Below are 21,885 nucleotides of genomic sequence, written 5' to 3' on the forward strand. Positions count from 1 at the left end.
TTTGCACTGTATGTGGGAGGAAAATATTAAAAGGTGTATATTTAATTGTATCCCTCCTGCTTTGTCTCCTGAAACTTTTATGAAGATGCAATAGGTTCTGCCAGTGTTTTCAGCTTTGGCCACAGCCTTTCTTCTCACCTCCCATAGTATTCTCACAGGAAATAATAGAACAGCAAACCAAAAAGTGTAACTGAGTGATTGGTTAGTAATCACAATGAAGAGGAGATTAGAAAAGATACAGATCGGTTTCTGTAACGACAGGTTAAAGTGGATTTGACCCTGCAGCTTTCAAGAGCAGATTTATTATCAGGTAAAACTAGTTTTGCAGGCACAGGGTTCTGATGTTATCAGTGACAGAGTATAAGGGTTAGTTCACACGAGGAGATTTGGGGAGATTTTGTCGTCTGTCGACTAATCACCTCTTTTTCTGGACGACAATCTCCCCAAACTGCCTCCGCGTGTCTTCCTGTCCGATATAATGAAAAGTCGCCTGCGCTAAAGCACCCGCATCGCTGTGTTTTTCGAAGCCGCCTGAAGTTGACTCATGAGGAAACTTCGGGCGACTTTGGAAAACGAAGCGCCGTGTGTGCTTTAGCGCAAGCGACTTTTCATTATAGCAGACAGGAAGACACGCGGAGGCAGTTCGGGAGATTGTCGCCCAGAAGCAGAGGCGATTAGTCGCCAGGCGACAAAATCTCCCAGAATCTCCTTGTGTGAACTAACCCTAACGCGGCCAAGTGATAATGGGACACTACCTGATGACTTCACAAGTAGTAATTGGGGAATTTTTACATTTTCCTTAATCCTTATCCAATGATATGGCAAACAAAAGCAAACCTCAACAAATCTGCTCTATCTATCCAGGTAAGTGTTAGCATAGGGTGCAGGGACTACGGTTCTCTGACACCCTGAGTTAAGCAAATATAAAGATTTCAGCGGAACACTGGCTGTGAGATTAAAGGATCAGTAACCTTAAGTTCCAGCACTGATATTTGTGTAAGGTAAGTCAAGCATTCAGCTTTACAAGAAGGTCTGAGAGTTGTCTCTCATTTAAAACTGTTTTATTTTTTCCATTTGCTTTCAGTTAGTCAGTTGGTGTCCCATTTCAAATGCTTTCTGTGACTTTTCATTAGTTAATATTCACTGACAAAGAGGAAAGCAGATCGCACAAGGTAAATGGTTTCCAGCAGGCTTAGGAAAGTCAGAACAGAAAATGTAGAATAAATGTTGCAGGTGCATCTAAATGTGTGTGCGTTTGTGTTTATGTGATAAGAGGATGATTTAACATAGTAAGATATATTATTTATTGAAGGGTGCAGTTACGTGTAAAGTAAAGAGGCAGACAAGCTAATGCACGTCCCATTTATCTGCATTTGAAACCAATCACTGGCTCCAACCAAGTTCAGTGTGCTACCCCACCAATTGCTTCAAAATCATCATGTTAGATATCTTGCTTAAGCTGGCCATAGACGCAACAATCCGATTTTCGGACCGTGTGTGGAGAGTCCCGACATTTTTCGTCCGACGGAGATCGGTCGTTTGGTCGATCGGACAGGTTAAGCTAGCCATAGACGCAACGATCCGATTGTACGAATCGTGGATTTGTCTGATTTTCGGACCGTGTGTGGAGAGTCCCGACATTTTTCGTCCGGAAGAGATCGGTCGTTTGGTCAATGGGACAGGTTCGAAAATTTCTGTCGGCTGCCGATAATATCTCTGCGTGTATTACCGATCGTACGATTTTCAGTGGGAGACTGTCACTAGCTTTGGTCGGTAATAACTTTTGAACGATTGTTGTCAGGGGCAGAACATCGGCTCATCTGTTCTTTTTACTATTTTACTATTTATTTGATCTGAATGGTTAGTTGCAGGTCGGGAGATGGGAAAGTCCGATCGTACGTTTATTCGTACGATCGGATCTTTGCGTCTATGGCCAGCTTTAGAAAATTTCTGTCGCCTGCCAATAATATCTCTGCATGCATTGCCGATCGTACGATTTTCAGTGGGAGACTGTCACTAGCTTTGTCAGACATAACTCGATTGCTGTCAGAGGTAGTACATTGGCTGATCTGTTCTTTTACTACTTTATTTGATCGGAATGGTAAGACTTTGATCTAAATTGTTAGTGGTGGGTTGGGAGATGGGAAAGTCCGATCGTACGTTGATTCGTACGATCTGATCTTTGCGTCTATGGTCAGCTTAAGATAATCTTTTGCATTCCCTGTTTCTCCCATGCACACTGGCTATGGACTTCCTAACTACTTTACTGAGGATGATATGGGCTTCCTCTCATGTCCACTGCTTTGATTTAGGGCTACCAACAGGTCAAGTTTATTGAAGGTTCTGGCCTCCTGATAGGTCAGTGACCTTGAGTGTTTGGCATCTGACTTTTACCAAACCTTTGTATTTGTTTATTTCTTCTGCTCAACCAAGTCTGCTTGGCCTCTGGCTCTCATCAGACCTAATATGCATCTCTAGAATTCATGTGTTCCAGATGCTTATTTTTCTCCCTCTGTTTTGGTGACTAACCAGCTTTTCTTTAAAGAAAAAACCCTTCATATTGTATGCCTGCTTTACACATATAATGACTTTTATGATTGACTCAGGTCTCCTAGTCAACATCTTCAATCAGTAGATGTGTTAAAAAAACAATGCATTTTACTTGCATTTAGTGCCCTTTACTTTTTTTATCTGCATATATTTATTCTACCAATTTTCAGAAGCAGTGGAAGGTCTTGCTCCTTCTGTTGATGAAGTTAAATGAAATCTCTTCTGTAGACTCCAATCAAATGATATCCCCTGTGGCCAAATTATAATGATGAATGATAGAATGCATGCTTACCAACTAGTAAGATTTGAGTGGAGCACCTCTCAGACATGAGCTACCCTTTTAATCAGCAAGAAAAGTCAAACGTCATTTTAAAAAAAAGTTAAAAACCTTATTTCCTGAGCAAAAAAGAACTGTTTAAGTTAAAAACCATTTTTCCTGAGCAAAAAAGTTGCTTTAAAAATCAGAAACTATATATCGTTACTATATAGCAAGCAGACTGGAAGCTATGGTCAACTCGCACATGCATTCGGGAGAACCATGGAAGGAAATAGAAAATTATTGTGCAGCCCCTTTAAATCTAGCTCACCTTTTCTGGATACCTAAGAAAACCAGGAACACCCTCCCGGATCTCATGCCTACTTCGCGACAGGCACTAGACCTATGGGACAAAATAGCATTCAAAATGAATCTTAGCTCACCCACCTCTAGACATATGACAATCTTCAACAACAAAGATTTCCTGCCGGGGTGTACCCCCACAGACTTTATACCCTGGATAAGGGCAAATATGCTTACCCTAACTGCCTTTTTAGCTGACGGAAAGGTTGTTTCATTTCAACAATGCAAAGAAAAACATGATATCCCAAACAAACAATTCTTTCGATATCTACAAATCAGACATTTCGTGGAATCGAAATCCAACACCCAGACAAATCAATCCCTTTCATATTTTGAAAACTTATGTTACAGACAATCCCTTCCTAATCATCTAATTTCACTACTGTACGCCCATTTGGCGATTAATACCACTACCATACAACAGCCTTACATGTCCAGATGGGAGGAGGATCTTGGCATCAATATCTCGGAAAAGACCTGGGCAAACATTTGGGATACTGCTAGAAGGACTTCTACTTGTGCAGTCTCTTGTGAAAGGGCTTACAAAATTATTTTCAGATGGTACTATACCCCCTCTCGTATCAGTAAACTGAGTGGTGACCCAAATCTCTCATTCTGCTTTAGGGGCTGTGGGGAAACGGGTTCCTTCTTACACACATGGTGGACCTGTACAGTAGCCCAAACATTCTGGAATACAGTAGCAACCCTGCTCTCCGAGGTCCTACATTGCACCATACCAGCAACTCCTCACTCATTCTTGTTAGGCATGAAAATAAGAGCCTTACACTCAAAACAGTCTCGCAAACTAGCCACCCACATTCTCACGGCAGCGAGGTCATTATTGGCAGCACACTGGAAAAAACCACACATACCAGGACTACAGATGCTAATCACAAAAGTGAATTGGATCAGAGCAATGGAGTCAATCAGAGACCACCTACTGGAGCGGAGCTACGAAGGAGAGCTGGAGTGGCTTCCGTGGACCCATTATTTGGAAAACACTCAGTTGAGACCTGGTAATCTCCCCTAGGGCGCCCTATACATAGAGCGTATTTTTCTCCGTCTTAGTAGTCACTATGGAACCTGAACTAAAACTTGTACCCTTACCCTTCTTTCTTCTTTCCTCCTAAACCCACCCTCTTCCCCTACTGGTTTGACATACGAGCTAAACTGCTGCACATTATTCTACCATTGTGCGCATTACTAAATCATATACATCTTGATGTCTAAATGCATACCACTGTACACTTGTGACAGACAATGTGACATTGTGCTATTCTTGTTTGTACTGTGCTTTCAGTATTATGACTGTTTGACCTATCTTTCTTTGAAAATCAATAAAATGTTCAAATGGAAAAAAAAAAAAAAAAAAATCAGAAACTAGACTGTGCTTTGTAAAAAATGCCTGAACTGCCTATACATAAGTACAGGTATAGAATTTGTTATATGGAAAGGCCATCTCCCATAGACTCCATTTTAATCAAATAATTAAAATTTTCAAAATGATTTTCTTTTTCTCTGTATTAATAAACTAGTACCTTGTACTTGATCCAAACTACATTTTAATTAATCCTTTGAAAGGCAAAACATTTCTCTTGGGTTTATGTTGTGTTAATGATGATTTTGTAGCAGATGTAAGGTATGAAGAGCTAAATTACAGTAAAGATCCCTTACCTGAAAAAACCCAGGTCCTGAGCCATCTGGATAACAGGTCCCATACATGTATATATTGTATGGCCAACAAGGCAACAATGTGAGATACACCAACCTGCCATGTGGAGTAAATAAATGGGCAGACATCATTCTTGCCATAGCTGCAGCTTTAATTTGACAATAAAAATTTCACTAAATGGGGTAAGAAGAAGCCACGAATCTCTTTCCATTTCCATAGGTAGAGTTGGCCCAAGTGTAGGTTTGAATTTTGAAAATGGAGCCACCCATCTTTACTGAGCACCTTGAATTAAAACACAGTTGAAGGTTAGTGATAGAAAGGAAAAGGAATAATGAGTCTGAATCTGGGATAGTTTTACTTCAAAATAAAACTACCCAATTTCTACATGTCTGATCCTCATGGTATCTTTTAGAAGAGGTCATCATTCATTTCAACCCCTGGTCAGTTAGAAAATCAACATAGGAATCCTTAGTAATTAAGTACAAGAGAATGAAAGCCTAAAAATAATATGGTTAGAAAAGAATATGGTTATACACCTTCTATTGTGATTTCCCTTTGTATATATACTATATTTTGTAAGTTAATATCTAAGCTCAGTTAAGGGACAGCAGTAAAGAGCTTGTGTTATGTTCTGTAAATGAGCAAAAATGAAGATGGGTCGCTGCTGGGGAAATAATCAGAAGCACACAAATATACAAAGGGTGTAGGATTCCTGACCTTTAGTTCCCCTTTAAACAATATTTCTCTTCACTGCTATTTTTAGTACACCCAGTATTGTTGCCCTTTCCATGATCTATTAAACTTAAAATTGTCAATAAGTGTCTTTTATCTTCATATATGACAAAAAAGGTAAAATGGCTTGTTTACGAAAGCAGTGCAGTGTAAAAAAAAATTCTGACACAAATGTTTTTACCCACAATGCAGTGTTTCCCCCCAGAATTTCAGATTCTGTCATAATCAGAATCTACAAAAATGGGGGTGTGTGGAAGCACTCTAAAGGCTAAGTTATAGTATGCGGCTTTTAAGGGAGAGGAATTGTCCAAGCCAACACCCATTTTTAAAAGTATAGGGCCACATTCATTTAAAGGGGTGGGTATGGAGCATACTGGCGGGGGAGGATAGATCCTTCATACTGAAACCAAGGTTCAACAGACACTGATTACAGATAATGTTACTATGCAGAGAAGTAAGACTTTTTATACTATGGCCAGAGGCAAACAAGTTAGGGACCACCATATGGGGTTTACCTTGACGTAGTATGGTGGCTTTTCAACTTTATGATAACTTTGTAACTAAAAACCCCTGTTTTGTAAACTTACTTTTGAGACAGGGGACCAGGGAATGTGCCTTTAAGTGCTTCCACCCCCCCCCCATTCTTGTACATAATCAGAATCTTTGGGGGGCAATGCCCCAAGGGAGCCTTGTACTGCACCCTTGCACAATTGTACTCTGAATACTGTGCAATGGCAAACATGCACCCACTGCAAGTAACTATGGCATAGCTATTTGCCTAAAGTACCCACCACGGTACCAAAGCCTCTCAATCCTTGTAGGTTTCAAATTGCGTTTGAGCATCCCTTGTCTGGCACCTCAGGCTACTAGGCTTGGTTCCCAGCACAAGAATTTTCAAATGAGGTGGTCAACCTGATGCCATTGTTAGTGCAGACAGTGTAATTGTGCACTCTATGTTACAAGATTTTGTTTTTTTTTAATCTTGTAGTAAGTAGACAACTTTTTGCTGTGCATGGTGAAGTGCCAACTGGTTTCATAGCTTGCTTCATGGTAAGAGCAGAACTAACTATTTCCCCATATGACTAATGAGGTCCTCAGCTGTTCTTTCCCTCCTTTTTATACCTTTCTGGGGCTTCTCAATTCTCTAGTTTACAACTTTTATGAGATTTTATTTAGTGTAGTCCTTGTATGGCTTTTTTACCATTTGAGGTCAAAACATGGGAGCTGTATCAGCCATAAAAATATAGAGAATAGCTTTCAAATTTGGCCTGTTACCCTTACATTTGGCTTATATGAGTTTTTACAAGAGTAAATAGGCATTCTCCCCAAATCTGAAATGGTGTTTAAGCTGGGCCACCCAACCCACTCATCAGGGTCCCTTAAGATGGGGGCAAACATACAGCTTAGAACCCACTATTCTAGTGGCTGGACATGGAATTACATTGACTATATTACACTACTCTATCCCAATCTAGTGCCAAACATGAACAATACATTATAATACAAGTTTCACCTCGTTACAGGTAGCTTAGGCAAAATGTCATCTATATTTTCACTGCAAAAGGAAAAGTTCCTTCATAAATTATAAGATACTTACAGGCTATCAGGGCGGGTAACGTAACACAAGGTGTACATAGCAATATCAAACTCAGGACTACTGCCAACAAAGAAAGATCCAATAGTTTTTAGGTAAGTACTCCATTTCAACTGAAAAGCATAAATATCTGGATAGCCTTTCCACTAGGTAAAACACACAGAAAATTCAAATTAAAAGCTGAAGAAAGTATTGATAAAAACACAGGGACAGGGTCCTATTTATATACTGCAATTAACCATTTTTGGCAAAACAAAACTTCCCATCTGTAATGAACTGAAAATTGTTCTGATGTTGCTCTGCTCAGAAAAGAGATCAGAACCTCAGATGACCTTTCAGGTGTCTTTCCTGAGCAGTGCAACTTTAGTTCTCTGTTTTCCTTCTGAATTTTAATCGTTCTGACTGTTCTGTCAAAGAAACTGACCAGCAGGCCATGCTGTTGTTACAAAATACATTTTAATTGCAGTTGTATAAACAGTTTGATAGGAGAATGAATGCAAATTTAAAAAGCACACAACATTTTTTTCATTCATGTTTTAAGGTTTACTTATCCTTTAACAAATGGAAAGTTTTCCCATAGACTTGCAATCATTGCTATACTTGTATTTATTAGGGAAGCTTTCATTTCTGAAATGCCACTAAATATTAAATTACTGCCACTAAATCATAACCCACCACAGGAATGAACTGAATTCAAATGAGTGAAGCAGAAGAATAATCTCTAATTAGGCACATATGCCAAGGCAGAAAAACCCAGATTATTAAAGCACATTCTTGAATGTCACTATTTAGTAAACTAAATAGTGATAAGGTTTGAGGTGTGGAGAATCCATACAGAATGATGGCTCCTGATGCCTTACATTATTGTATTGGGGTCCTGAATTCACTTCTGGCCTAGGCTAGGCTAGGAAATCAACTTTGGCTCCCTCACACCCTCCGATAAATATCAAGACGATACCTGATGTACAAAGGTAGAGGATCGGCCGCCTCACAAGCAGTATAGCAGAAAGAATCCCAAGGCACACAGGTTCAATGCAAGCAAGCTGCCTTGCATGTTTATTGCGAAGTGCAACGTTTCGGGGTAACGCCCTTTCTCAAGCATGGGAGAAAGGGGCGTGACCCCGAAACATTGCACTTCACAATAAACACGCAAGGCAGCTTGCTTGCATTGACCCTGTGTGCCTTGGGATTGTTTCTGCTAGGCTAGGCTAGGCACTATCTGTGGGTTTGTATGTTCTCCCCAGGTCTGAGTGAGTTTTAAAAAACTGTATCAATACTAAAAAAATTATCCAGTTTCAATTGTCAATAAATAAATATAGGTGAGCTAAAATTGTCTGATTTTTCATTCACATTTCCAGAGCAGATTTATTGGATTTTCCACAAAAATATAAAATGTGATGATATGTTGCCACCCTGTGGTGAGACGTTGAATGACAAGCACACAATGAATTTGGGTAACCATTAAATGGGAGTACTTCACAACACTTCACATTAGGCAGGCACCAATCCGGAACATCCAACGAAAATAGATTCCAAGAGCCAAAAATTATATATAAAATATAATACTTTATTTTACATCACATCTAAAAGAGAAGAATAACGCCATTTAGATGTGATGCAAAATAAAGTATTATATTTTATATATCATTTTTGGCATCTACTTTCGTTGGATGTTCCGGATTGGTGCCAGCCTAATGTGAAGTGTTGTGAAGTACTCCCCTATGCTGAAGGTCTGGGGCATGTGCACCCGGACCCAACTGGGAAAGCGGTAAGCTTATCCTAATGACATATTAAGACTTATGCCTCTTGTGAAACTATTTGGACTTCTTGTAACCATTAAATGGCACCTATTACAAGCAAAGGGTTTCCCCCACTGGAGGTGGGGGCTGCTAGAGCCAGCACTCAAAGTAGGGGAAACAATACTATTTTGCTCTATTAGGCTACAATTTGCCTATGACAGGTGCCCTTTATATATATATATATATATATATATATATATATATATATATATATATATATATATATCTATCTCTCCTAGGTATGCGCAAAATCACTTTGGTCAGATACTAAATCCTCCACAAGAGATTTAGATGAACTGGAGTAGGCAGAGGAGGCAAATGACTAGGGGGTAATGCTGGGAGGGGCGCTAGCAGGCCCGGACTGGCAATCTATTCTGGCAAATGCCAGAGAGGCTGCTGTATGGTCCAATTGAAAGTTACCATATAGTGGGCTGGTAGGGGGCTGTTTGGGCCTCTGTGTACTTGGAATGGCAGGGCCTATTTTGACTCCCAGTCCAGGCCTGGGCGCTAGGCACATACCTCTTCTGTCTGCTGACCCCTAGTTCAGGGTCCTGGAGGATTACTGGCTGGGTTTTGCTGTGTAACAGCCTTCATTGTCATGTGTAGTATGGAAGTATGGAGGTGCAATGGTTAGCACTGCTTTCTATGTTCAATTCTAGCCAGAGTTAGTTTAAATATTTTCCCTGTGATATATATGTGATGCCACCCACTCTGCTCCATATTACTGGAAACCATGGACCCCTTTTTGCCCTAATAGTAGTCCACCACTGCACGCTGTATAGCTAATACTTACTACTCCATCAGCGCTGTAGCTCAGGTAGTTGACTTGGCCAGATTTCTCCAGCAGATAGAGCTTCACCCAGTTGTGAAGCCCTGATACCTTTCCCTTGTGGATTTCACCTGTTTAAACAAATCCCAAGGTTACTAAAGTTTTTTCAGCAATAAATCATCATTAGTTAGAATCAAGTACAAGGCACTAGTTACAATTATTATAGAGACAAAGGAAACATGGAGACTATGGGTGTTCTTGCCTCCTTATTACTCTCCTGTCCCACCAAGGCTTATGTAAAAAAGTATAATTTTGATATGGTGAAGTTAATCAATTCGGCAGCAGTTAGTACCTACTCACCATGGAAAACATGTTCAAATCCAGAAGAATCCAAGGGGCCACTCGTACGGGTGTATAGACCAAACCACATAGCCTTAAGATCAGTCTTAAAGCTGGCAGCTGAGCTGTAGTACCCTGTCCAAAAACAAATCAGTAGGTGTCGTCTATTCAGCTTCAAATAGCAAATTACTACACAATGAATAAGCTTTATAAAGTTACAGAGCATCACAGAGAGCAACATATATTTATTGTATATACCATTTTTTCTATTTGACAAAAATGTGTGATGTGAGATAGCGAGATATGGAAATATGTCTTCCTGTAGGGAAGCCTTATTTATTGATTGGTATTTATATAGCACTGACACATTTATGTTTTTTCTCTTATTTTTTTTCCCCACATGGAAAAAACTATTCTTTGTCAAACGTGCTAATTTCACTGCGAATCAATATCAGGTGTACTAATTTGCTCACCCTGCTTGTCAGTTTAAGGTGGAGTTTATTGGGAGGAGGGAGGTGTTCCCCATCAATTGGATAGGCATGCCTTGGTGGAAGTTGGCTTCTTCCTACTGGCCAGGCATATTGGGTGGGTCTATAAAATGGAGAGATCCCAGGCTTAGCCTTAGGCTGGTGGAGGATGAATGGTGAGGTATATTGAGGACTTGTTCGTTAGACAGCAGAGTCAGGCTTAGGCTGGCTAGAAGTAATAGTACCTCAAATCCTACCTCAATTGTAGGGATTCAAGAAGACTCTGGGATATAGAGATCCCAAAGAGGAATAGCACATTGAGAGTCCTGTACTTTGGGATTAGTAACCTGTGAATATAACTGCTACTTGTAATTCCTGGTGCCCAGTGCAGGGCCATGCCAGGTGTGCACCCATGGCAAGCTGGCTGGCCACCTCGTCCTCCTCCTCACATGCATGAACAAAAGCGCACACAGAACCACTGGCACCCATGCCACAGAAGATCTGTAAAGTGTAAGTAATAATTAGCTTAAAATCCTTTTGCTCCAGTGCTTCAGTGAGGACCCACTTGAGAAAGTTCTCTGTAACCAACCAAAAGTGGAGGGCTAAAAACAGATCCCTTCCACAATTATAAGCCACATTCACTGTTATACTAACGCTCGCCCACCAACACTTTTTGGTTTCACCCACTTTAAAGCAAAGCCATTTTGCTATTTCTTTGTTGGTATTTCCTTCTAAACAGTCTAATAACGTTTGAATAGTGTGCATAGATTTACCTAACTAAGTGGCCTGCGGGGAACCCAAAATGAAAATTGGGCATATGACTTTTCCTGGCTGTCAATTCAACTTCTGCAAACACAGAACCATGCCTGTGTATTGTGTGTCATAACAAAACACAACCCCAGCATATTCTAAATTTCCTCATATTTAATATATATATAAATATATCACTATTTGTCAACCTGCTACCCTTCTGCCTTCATTTTCTTTTTTTGGTTTCCCACCATTTCCTTCTTCTCTCCTGTTCTCTATAACCCTCTCTGATGCCTCTACCTTCTTCATCTGTATAACACTTTTCCATCTCTTCCCTACTTCTTTTCCATCAAACTTATAAATATACTTATTTTAAATGAACAGTTATGTTTTTCTATGCTCTAATATTTCTGTTGCCACTGTTTATGGTCATTAAAAGAAGGGAAGTGTGATTTAAAATGGTGCAAGAAGGGGGTGCAAACTTTTTTTTTATCAAAATCTGAATTTTTCTGATTATTTTAATACAAAACGTAAACTAGAATTCATGATTGGACCTTATTTATTATTATTAAAAAAGCAAAATTTTTCGGATAGGGGACGAACATGAAAAAGATCGTCAGAAAATACGAATTGTATGATTTTTTCAGAGTTTTTTCCTGAATCACTTGATTTTTTTGTGCTTTTTCCTGAAAAGCCCAACTATTTCAGATTTTTGTCCGAAAAGTCTGAAATAGTTGTATTTTCAGGCTAATTCCAGAGCAGGTCACAGAAACTTCCAAATAGGATAGGGACCTTTCCCATTGACAACCTTGGTAGGTATGCCAGATTTTTAGATTCGGACTTTCATTAGCCACACCTTTGGTTGCGGATATAATTCTTTAGACATGTAAATTGAAACTTGTTGATATAGGAGGTTCAACAGCCAGTATGCTACACTGACATATCCCTTATAGCAAGAATGTCTCCTGTGTTATTGTGAGTAGCAGAAACTTCACAGCCAGAAAGCATAGCATCAGAAACACTACATCTTCTATATGCTCTTTTAACTTGTGCTTTTTATCCCTTTTCATTTCATTTGCAAGCAGAAGTGGGGAGGAGCAAAAGAAAGCTCCAGTATTACAATAAAAAAGTTCAGAACGTTCAAAAAATTTGCATCCCACCCAAGGGGATGCTATTTCATAGTAAAAAAAGAAGTGGAGGAAGAAGAAGCAGTAACCTGGTCTATCACATATAGGGGCAGATTTACAAAATTCGAGTGAAGAATTCGAATGTAAAAAACTTCGAATTTCGAAGTATTTTTTGGGTACTTCGACCATCGAATTGGTTAAATTCGTTCGAATTCGAACGATTCGAACGATTCGAAGTAAAAATCGTTCGACTATTCGACCATTCGATAATCGAAGTACTGTCTCTTTAAAAAATACTTCGACCACCTACTTCGGTAGATAAAACCTACCGAAGTCAATGTTAGCCTATGGGGAAGGTCCCCATAGGCTTGCCTGTGATTTTTTGATTGAAGGATTTTCCTTCGATCGTTGGATTCAAATCCTTCGAATCGTTCGATCGCAGGATTTGCGCAAAATCGTTCGACTTCGATATTCGAAGTCGAACGATTTTAGTTCCCAGTCGAATATCGAGGGTTAATTAACCCTCGATATTCGACTATTGATGAATCGGCCCCATAGAGTATTATATGCAATATAGATGGGAAAATGCCACATTGTGCCCCAACTGAAATATCTGGTTTGGAGAGGAGGTGTTCTTAACCCATCTTTTGACATTTCTATTCCAAAACGTAATGTTTAAAGAGCAAATGAATGTACTTCCAAAAGAAGAGAACCTGTAAAAAAGTGTAGATCGATTTTCATTGCCTGCATTACCTTTAGAGATGAAGAAGTTAGATAGTTTGGTGATGATTGAGGTTTTGAAGATCTCGTCTAGAAAAGCATTTTGCTCATTTACTTCAGTCGTAGGCACAGATTCTGCACTTCCTGTTTTCTGGGCATAATTATCAAGCAAATTCACAAGCCGGGCAAAGGTTGGGCGGGCAAACAGTTTGGCTTCATTCACATAACGAAATAACCTATAAGAAAGGAAAAAACATGCATACATTTAGAATAAGCTAGATGCAAAGTAGCATGTTAAGTGCAAAGTAAGTGTTAAATTAAGAACACATGCTGGTTCCTATATTTATTCCTAACCTATCATACTCCAGCTGTTGCTCCTCTGCCTTTCCTCAACAATGTAGTTGGTGCACAGCCCTCTAGGGAGATGGCCCTCCCCTGGATCCAGTGGAACAAAAAAAAACGAGGTAGTGGCGCACAGTGGCAAATGCAACCAGGGGATTACCCCTTACTGTGTCAATACAAAATCACAATGTTAGGGGGCCCCTTTTTCAGGTGATTAATCACATTTTTCACTTCTTTTATAGTTCAGATTTGGTTTGGCAAGGCCCTTGGATTCAGCCAAATCCTGCAAAGAAAGGGTCGGATTTGGTTGAATCCCAGAATCCCTAGTTCCAGCAGCAGAGTAAACAGCAAGTCTGCTGAATAAGCACAAACAATGGGAAAGGCACAGTTTAGGAGGATTCATTCTAAGGCAAAGGACAGATGGGGCATTGGCTCCGCTGCTTTCAGGCTGAGAGAAGAGAATCTGCTCCGCACCCTATCTCCATTTATTTGAATAAGATCTGAGAGCAGGTCAGTCTGAAAACCTTTATGTTTACGATACTAAGGGGGGGGGATGTAATTAAATTTGCAAGGTGCAAAACTTTGCGAATAAAAATTTGCTTGTCGCAATCTTGGTTAGGCTTTTATTGCATTGTGAATCTCAATTGCGCACTGGGAACCTTTAACACCTGCTCTGGAGTTTCGTTTAATATTTTGTTGCAAGAAAAAGTTTGGCAAACAGGAAAGGTGCCATATATATATAACTCTGCAAAAAAAAAAGTAGAGTGGAACCATGCATGATGCACAGAATCCTAGGGGCAGATGTATCAAGGGTCCAAGTGAAAATTCGTTTGTTTTTTTTTGTGAAATTCGACGATTAAATGGGAACCCCGGCTTCCAAACGGCTTCCAAAATTTGATAAAGAGGCCCACATAACAAAGAAACCCCTAATATACCAATCACAGTTACCTGTTTCTTATGAATAAATGCCATTTTCTATGCTGAAATCCAGTTCTTCTCTTTCTGCATCATTTGAAATCCTGGCAGGGAAGGAGGGACTAAAACACTGATGTTACAAATTGTAACAACTTATCCACAGTAACAGTAGTCAGCCAGCTCAGCAAAGTAGTCAGACAGGTCAGCACAAGATCAGTGGGCTAGGCTTAGGGAACTGTTCCAAACCATTAAAAATAATGAAAAGTCTGCATATTTTTTAATTGATGTATATTGCAAAGTAGTTTGAAATTATGTTTAATTTTCAAAAAGCTTAAGTTATGTTTGTGTGGAATTCCCCTTTAAAATTTGATTCGAGTTTTTTAAAAAAAACTTGAAATTTATCATGTACTGGCCCTTTAAGAATTCAAATTCGACTATTCGCCACCTTAAAATTGCCCAATTGCTGTTTAAGCCTATGGGGGACATCCTGGGATAAATTTGGAGTTGTTTGCTGCCTTCCTGAAAATCGAGTTTTTTTCAGAGAAAAAAGTTGATTTGACTTCAAGTCTTCTGTCGATCCCATTCACTCGAGTTTGAAAAATTTAAATTTTTTAATAAATTGCAGTTAGTCAAATTTTCGGTAAAAAATACTCCCATGAACTCTAAATTCGACCCTTGATAAATATGCCCCCTAATGTGCAACCACAACCCTGAGGTTATATGTGTGTAGTGCATTTATTTATTTCATCCACACTATGGGGCCCATTTACTTAGCTCGAGTGAAGGAATAGAATAAAAAATACTTCGAATTTCGAAGTATCTTTTTGGCTACTTCGACCATCGAATTGGCTACTTCGACCTTCGACTACGACTTCGAATCAAACTAAAAATCGTTTGACTATTCGACCATTCGATAGTCGAAGTACTGTCTCTTTAAAAAAAACTTCGACCACCTACTTCGCACCTAAAACTTACCGAGCATCAATGTTAGCCTATGGGGAAGGTCCCCATAGGCTTTCCTAGCTTCTTTTGATCGAAGGAAAATCGTTAGATCGATGGATTAAAATCCTTCGAATCGTTCGATTCGAAGGATTTAATCGCTCGCTCTAACGATTTTTCCTTCGATCGTACGAACGAAGTCGAAGGATATTTGAAGACGAAGGATTTTACTTTGACGGTCGAATATCGAGGGTTAATTAACCCTCGATATTCGACCAATAGCTGTGTGTTGCTTGTAGCAGCTGGTCAACTCCAGAGTGTAGGCAAGTGTGCGTGGTTCCATTGGAGTATTTACCCTTGACCGTTTTTAAAAACGCAACATAAAAACACCACGTGTGACCTCACCTTAAGACATATACAGCACATTAGCCTTCATTTTGTATATACAGTTAGTTAATGCTTAGCACATCTAACACAAAAAAGTAAACAAAGTCAAGAGCCAAGAGCTGATGTAAAATAGGAGAAGATTTGCTAAAACATCAGACACCATGATAAAACAAGCCAGAAGAAATCGTTAGGTTTAAAAAAAAAAAAAAAATATATATATATATATATATATATATATATATATATATATATATATATATATATATTACATGTAAGATTTATTCAGTATCAACATAATCTTTCTATTGTTAAAAAAGTTATACTTTGTAGTGTGTAATAGTGCAATGACTTCTTTGAGTAGCTAGCATCCCTCCACACATCTGCTAGGCACATGTACTGTTAATAATACATACAGTATAATAACACAGACAGTTCATTAACCCTGAAGAGAAATTAGCAATCAAAAAACAGCAATTAGAATAAAGGTATACTTGCCGACGTAGTTTTAAATAGTAGTCAAAGTCAAGATGTCAAGTGTATTATTAAACTCTTTAACCTGGACTTTTCTACAACCTGTTTATACAGTATAGGAAGCAAATCTTCAAATGGATTGCTCACCTTTGAGATAACTTTTAGTATGATGTAGAGTGATATTCTGAGACAATTTGCAATTGGTTTTCATTATTTGTGTTTTAGTTGTGTGGATATTTAGCTTTTTATTCAGCAGCTCTCTAGTTGCATTTTCAGCAATTTGGTTGCTGGGGTCTAAAAGGACTTGAAATAAAAAGTTCAGTACCAATAAATTTGTTGCTTTACACATTTGTTTTTGTTTTTTTAGATAGGGTCAGTGACCCCCAATTTGACAGCTGGAAAGTTTTAGAAGATAACAGAAAATAATTCAAAAACTATAAAAAATAAATAAATAAATGATGAAGACCAATTGAAATATTCATTCAATTTGGCCATTCTGTAACATAGCAGAAATTAACTAAAGGTGAACCACCCCTTTAAAGCAGAACATTGATGTAAAATAGATAAAAACACCCACACTGTTGCTCTGAGGAGCAAAAGAACTGTTTGTGAAGGGAAGCATTGCAATTGGAGTCCCACAATGGCCATTTGGCACAGGCAGGCCCGGACTGGCAATCTGTGGGTTCTTGCAAATGCCAGATGGGCTGCTATAAAGTCCCATAGAAAGTCAGTATTTAGTGGGCTGGTGGGGGCTGATCGGGCCTCTGTGTACCTAAAATGCCAGGGCCAATTTTAATCCTCAGTCCGGACCTGGGCACAGGGGTATTAGAAACTACTTTTTACACCACTACACTTTTATACTCTTTAGCCAACCGAAACCAGAAAAATAACATTCAGAGCTAAAAATTTTGAAAAAGAAAATATCAATAAGTAACTTACTTTTGGTTGGCATAGTCAGTTCCTGTGCTAGTCTGGGAGCTGGAGGCTTTGTATTGCAGATTCAGGGTTATGTCCCCACTAGCAGCCTTGTTTGTATCAGCTGCATAGAACTGCTCAGCCAGACTCTGAATTTCAGCATCTGTAGCAGAAGCACGGACATCCTTCCCTGTAGAGAAAGAAACAAGCAGAAATATAAAGAATGGTGGAGTTGTGCAACTTCCCTGTATTTAACAACAAAGCAAATCTCTTCCAGTTTACATAGCTGTCCTAGATATTTACTCCACGTTCCGACTGGTTTTGTTCTCACATTTGCTCTGTCAGCTACAGTTTCTTTCTCGCTCACTTACACAAAAGACCTCAAACACAAGGTTAGCAAGGGAACTCTGTAATGTAGCTTTGTCATTAGGAATCATACATAAAGTAACACAATAAATACAAGATATGTATCAATGGGTCTCCCACTATAAATACCAGGAATCCTAATTAAGTGAATAAAAAAGTTGATAACCTTGAAAGCTTTAGCAACGCGTTCAAGGCAAAGCAGCAGTATTTATCACAAACCACAAAATATCCCATGATATCATAAATATTAGAAAACAATCTCACTGGGTTCGGGCAGGATGCTGGCTCCAGAAATTAGAGAGGGCAGAAGGCACAAGAAAACAAGGTAGACCATCATTATGTCAAGCAGACAGTTCCCTTTTCCAATGTTTTCACTGCAGTTTTAAGTGGTTTTTAAAGCTTCTCTGTGGAGTGACATCATGTGGGCGACTCACACAGACTCCTCCTACACTTGCATTATATGCCACAATTTTAGTAGACTGCACAATTTCATAAAACAACATTCCCTCTTGTTACAACTATATGTAGTAAAGTATTACTTTATTATATATATTTATAAAGTTCCAACATATTCTTTACTACTGTACAACAGAAGGGTGTATATTGACACATACAAAGTCTATACAATTGGCAGAGTGACATGGCTCAAGAAGAGCAGTTGGTGAGGTGTGTGGTGTGGATCTATTATGGAGTGGAGTAGTGACAATCTCTGGAGGAGAAGGCCAATCAACAGAATTTAGCCTGGGGACTGTGGGTTATGAGACCTAAATGTTCTATGTTCCCTGTCTGTTACTCCTTCAACCTAACTTGTCAAACTACATCCATGAAACCTACTAAACAAATAACCAGACTGCAAACAGATTTTTGTGGAAAATGTTAAGAGGGAGCAAAGGTCACAGATTTATTAAACAATATTTAGAAGTCTCCATCACTAAAATGCAGCCCAGTTCACATCAAATGCAAATTTAAAAATAATCTTCCAAGGATGAGCCCAGAGCCCACTGCCCAGCGTTCCCTGGTTTCTTCGTTCTCAACAAGTCCTGTGGTGGTCCATGGCATCTGCTAGCCTGGGCATAGCCCCACCCTCTGGCGCTTTCTCCATCCAGCTGCATTCCACCAATAACAAAGAGGGGACTACCATCAACAAACTAATTTTTTCCTACCCCATCACCTATGCCTTTCAAAACTGTTAGCTGTGCCTCTGGACCCAACACCTACTCAACACTGCCTTGCAAGTTAGCATTACATATATCTAAAGCAATGTCAGACAAGTGTACTCCATCTGGCTTGTACAAACCTACACAATCAAATTTTATTTCCGAGTGACTGATTGATTTACCCCACAGGTGAAAGAAAATTGTAACGCTGACATGTTCATTTTCTTCCTTACTTTTTCAATGGACCTAGCCCCCCTCCAAGTCTGTCTTGGGATCATATTTGACCAAACACATTTTACCTGTGGCCATAAGACTAACCATCGAAATACCTTGTCAAATATACAGTCAAGAGCTTTCCGTGTCGTGAGTTCATTCCCTGCTGCATAAAATACTATTACATCGGGGTTAGGGTACGTCATAGCTACCTCAACCACTAATGCTGGCATGTCTTGCCATCTTAAAGGAGAAGGAAAGTAGTTTACCACTTGGGGTGCAAAATGTTAGGCACCACAAAGTGAATGTATTTACACGGGCCAGTGCTCCTATCAGTGCTCCGGGCCGGACTTATTCCAGCGAGCACCACGGAGCGATTATCTTCCAGCTTCTTCTTTCTTCTAATTTCCCGGGGCAGACGCATGTGCAGTAGAATGTAAAAGCCAACTTTTTAGTTAAAATCCAATCAGTAACCTGTTATCCAGAAAGCTTGGGACCTGTGGTTTTCCTGCTAATGGATCTTTCTGTAATATGGATCTTTATACCTTAAGTCTACTAGAAAATAGTGCAAACATTAAATAACCCCAATAGGCTGGTTTTGCATCCAATACAGTTTAATTATATCTAAGTTTAGTACAAGGTATTGTTTTATTATTACAGAGAAAAAGGGTGTCTATGGGAGATGGCCTTTCTGTAATGCGGAGCTTTCTAGATAACGCGTTTCAGGATAACGGATCCCATACCTGTACCTGTATGTTTGTATTTACCTTTCATTCTTATTCAAAGTTAAAGTGATACACTGATCGATTATATAAATCAGCTTAAAACACAATCCAGTGCAAAATCTACTCTCCTGCAGGTTATGAAGCCCCCAACAATATGTAACCTTTCACATTCATTGTTTTACATGCGGCAATTTCAACGATTGTCAAGGTACGTTTGTTGAGCACGTCTTCGTCCGCAGGAGAGAATTCCTACCAGGAATGAAGCACCCTTGCCACTTCTGGACTGGGAGTCGAAATAGGCTCTGGCATTACAAGTACAGAGAGGCCCAATCAGCTCCCCACCAGCCCACTAAACATTGACTTTCTATGGCATCTTATGGCAGCACTTCTGGCATTTGCCAGAACCCACAGATTGCCAATCCAGGCCTGCCCGTGTCACAAGGCCCGCACAGTGCTCTTTCTCAGGCAGAGAAACAACCCCTCCACTCATACTTGTGGCCATCTGTGTCTGTCAGCTCCCTGTATCTTTGCCTGGAACAAGTTACTCCGGATGAAGACATACAACTGAGCTGATGCCAGTGGATCGGCTGATTCTCGGCCCGTACTTATATGAAAACGGAGAATCAGCTCCATGTTGCAGTAGTACAGTCCTGGAGTCCTGCAATTTTTTCCTACACACAAAGTCCATTGCCTGAATAACTTTGGCCTGTGTTCACTGCTTTTTGAGGCAAATCTGATCATCAGTCCTGTTCTAACCTAAGCTAATGTTTATATTTGGCCAAATTATTACAGCGCTTGTGCAAAGTGCAAACAGCTGTTCTAAATTGCCATGCTTTTACACACAATGCACCATAGTTTCCCAGATTTACACCTATTATATCCACTGCATACACAGGCACAACAATTTGCATCAGTTTAGTGAATTGTGTACATATGAACAATACTTGTCCCTACTACATGCCCTTTAATTGCATGAGATTAAACTAGTGCAACATGTAAGTGTTTGCAAATGCAAAGTACAAAAGCAGCTCTGTATTTACTACCTGGTCAAGACAAGTGTTATGCACAGAGCTTTAGTGCACCAGATCATGTGCCTAGCCCCTCATACACCAAAGTAGGCACAACCAGTAAATATAAGCACGCACAAAATGAACTGGCAATAACAGGGCTGCATTAGTACAGAAAGATATATACAGTCCAGCTCCACTCTAAATAACATTCATTTGTTATGTTGCCAGATAAGTCTGTCAGAAACACCTGTATCAGAACTGGAATGTCAGGGGAACTGATATTAGTGTTTAAAGATACTATTAGGTTATTGATTTATGGCACAGGCTGCAGGTTCCTGAATAACCACTGATGTAACAAATACACAGTCATTCTTCAGGAGAATTAAGAGAATTAAGGAACTTTCATTGCATTATTCTGCCACCATTTTCAGGGTTCCCTTATTAATGATAGGGCTGCAGCTGGAGCACTAGGGAATGCAATATTTAACGTGCCATAGAGTAAAACATACATACATGCATACATACATACATACAGTACATGTACCTATACAGTCCTATCTATACAATTAATATATATATATATGTATATATATATACCGGCATGTAGTTGCAACATTTCATGCCCTGGATGCGGGCCTTCTTCAGGAATCTAAAAATACTGTACAAACAAAGTGCTCTATTCAAACATCAATTGGCACCAGTGCCAATTGTTATGGGTGGGAGTGACCCCTTTTAGTGACGTCATACTACATGTATTAACATTTGTGAACCCACACCAAATTTCGAAAAATTTGATAATTTCAGGTGACTGCCTATTAGTGGCTATGGGAGAGTTCTTGAGCAGGTACCCGACGCGGGGACACTTATTTTTTAACGCACCAAATGGACAGTGGTCCGCTCACATCTAGGGGTCCACAGACAGAGATTGATTTTTTTGTCAGAACATTAAGTGGCAGCACGTAAATACACGTAGTATGACGTCACTGAAAGGGGTCACTCCCAGCCATGACGACAGCTCTTTAAACAGAGCACTTTGTACAGTATTTTTAGATTCCTGAAGAAGTCCCGCATCCATGGGGCCGAAATGTTGAATAAACCTTTTCTTTTTTTGCGCTATTATGAAAGACCTGTGAGTGTGGCTATTGGTTCATTATACATATGTGATTTAAACCAGCACCCAGGCTGAATATATATATATATATATATATATATATATATATATATATATATATATATATATACAGGTGCATGGATATCATATTGCTCTGTATTTTAACTTTAAGGATCAGAACTTTTTGGAACTTCAG

At 39.4% G+C, this 21,885-nt stretch overlaps 1 protein-coding gene across 1 annotated transcript; it reads right to left on the minus strand.

Moving 5' to 3' along the window:
* Window positions 1–4,971: 4,971 nt before the first annotated feature.
* On the minus strand, window positions 4,972–17,880 carry endoul2.L (endonuclease, poly(U) specific like 2 L homeolog). Its single transcript, XM_018247482.2, has 7 exons — window positions 17,738–17,880; window positions 17,132–17,297; window positions 13,172–13,374; window positions 10,096–10,209; window positions 9,760–9,866; window positions 7,171–7,313; window positions 4,972–5,123 (listed from the first exon to the last, which is right to left on the minus strand). The coding sequence occupies exons 1-7, from the start codon at window positions 17,808–17,810 to the stop codon at window positions 5,015–5,017; spliced, it is 915 nt and encodes a 304-aa protein (XP_018102971.1). The 5' UTR covers window positions 17,811–17,880; the 3' UTR covers window positions 4,972–5,014.
* Between the last annotated feature and the right edge of the window lie 4,005 nt (window positions 17,881–21,885).

This window comes from Xenopus laevis, chromosome 2L (genome assembly GCF_017654675.1).
Source record: "Xenopus laevis strain J_2021 chromosome 2L, Xenopus_laevis_v10.1, whole genome shotgun sequence".
NCBI lineage: Eukaryota > Metazoa > Chordata > Amphibia > Anura > Pipidae > Xenopus > Xenopus laevis.

Coding starts and splice junctions, on each gene's coding strand:
- endoul2.L (XM_018247482.2), bottom strand. CDS start 17,810: ATGATGGTCTACCTTGTTTTCTTGTGCCTTCTGCCCTCTCTAATTTCT. Junction 13,375..17,131: donor ACTGACTATGCCAACCAAAA/GTAAGTTACTTA, acceptor CCTTTCTTATAG/GTTATTTCGTTATGTGAATG. Junction 5,124..7,170: donor GTTACCCGCCCTGATAGCCT/GTAAGTATCTTA, acceptor TTTTAATTCAAG/GTGCTCAGTAAAGATGGGTG.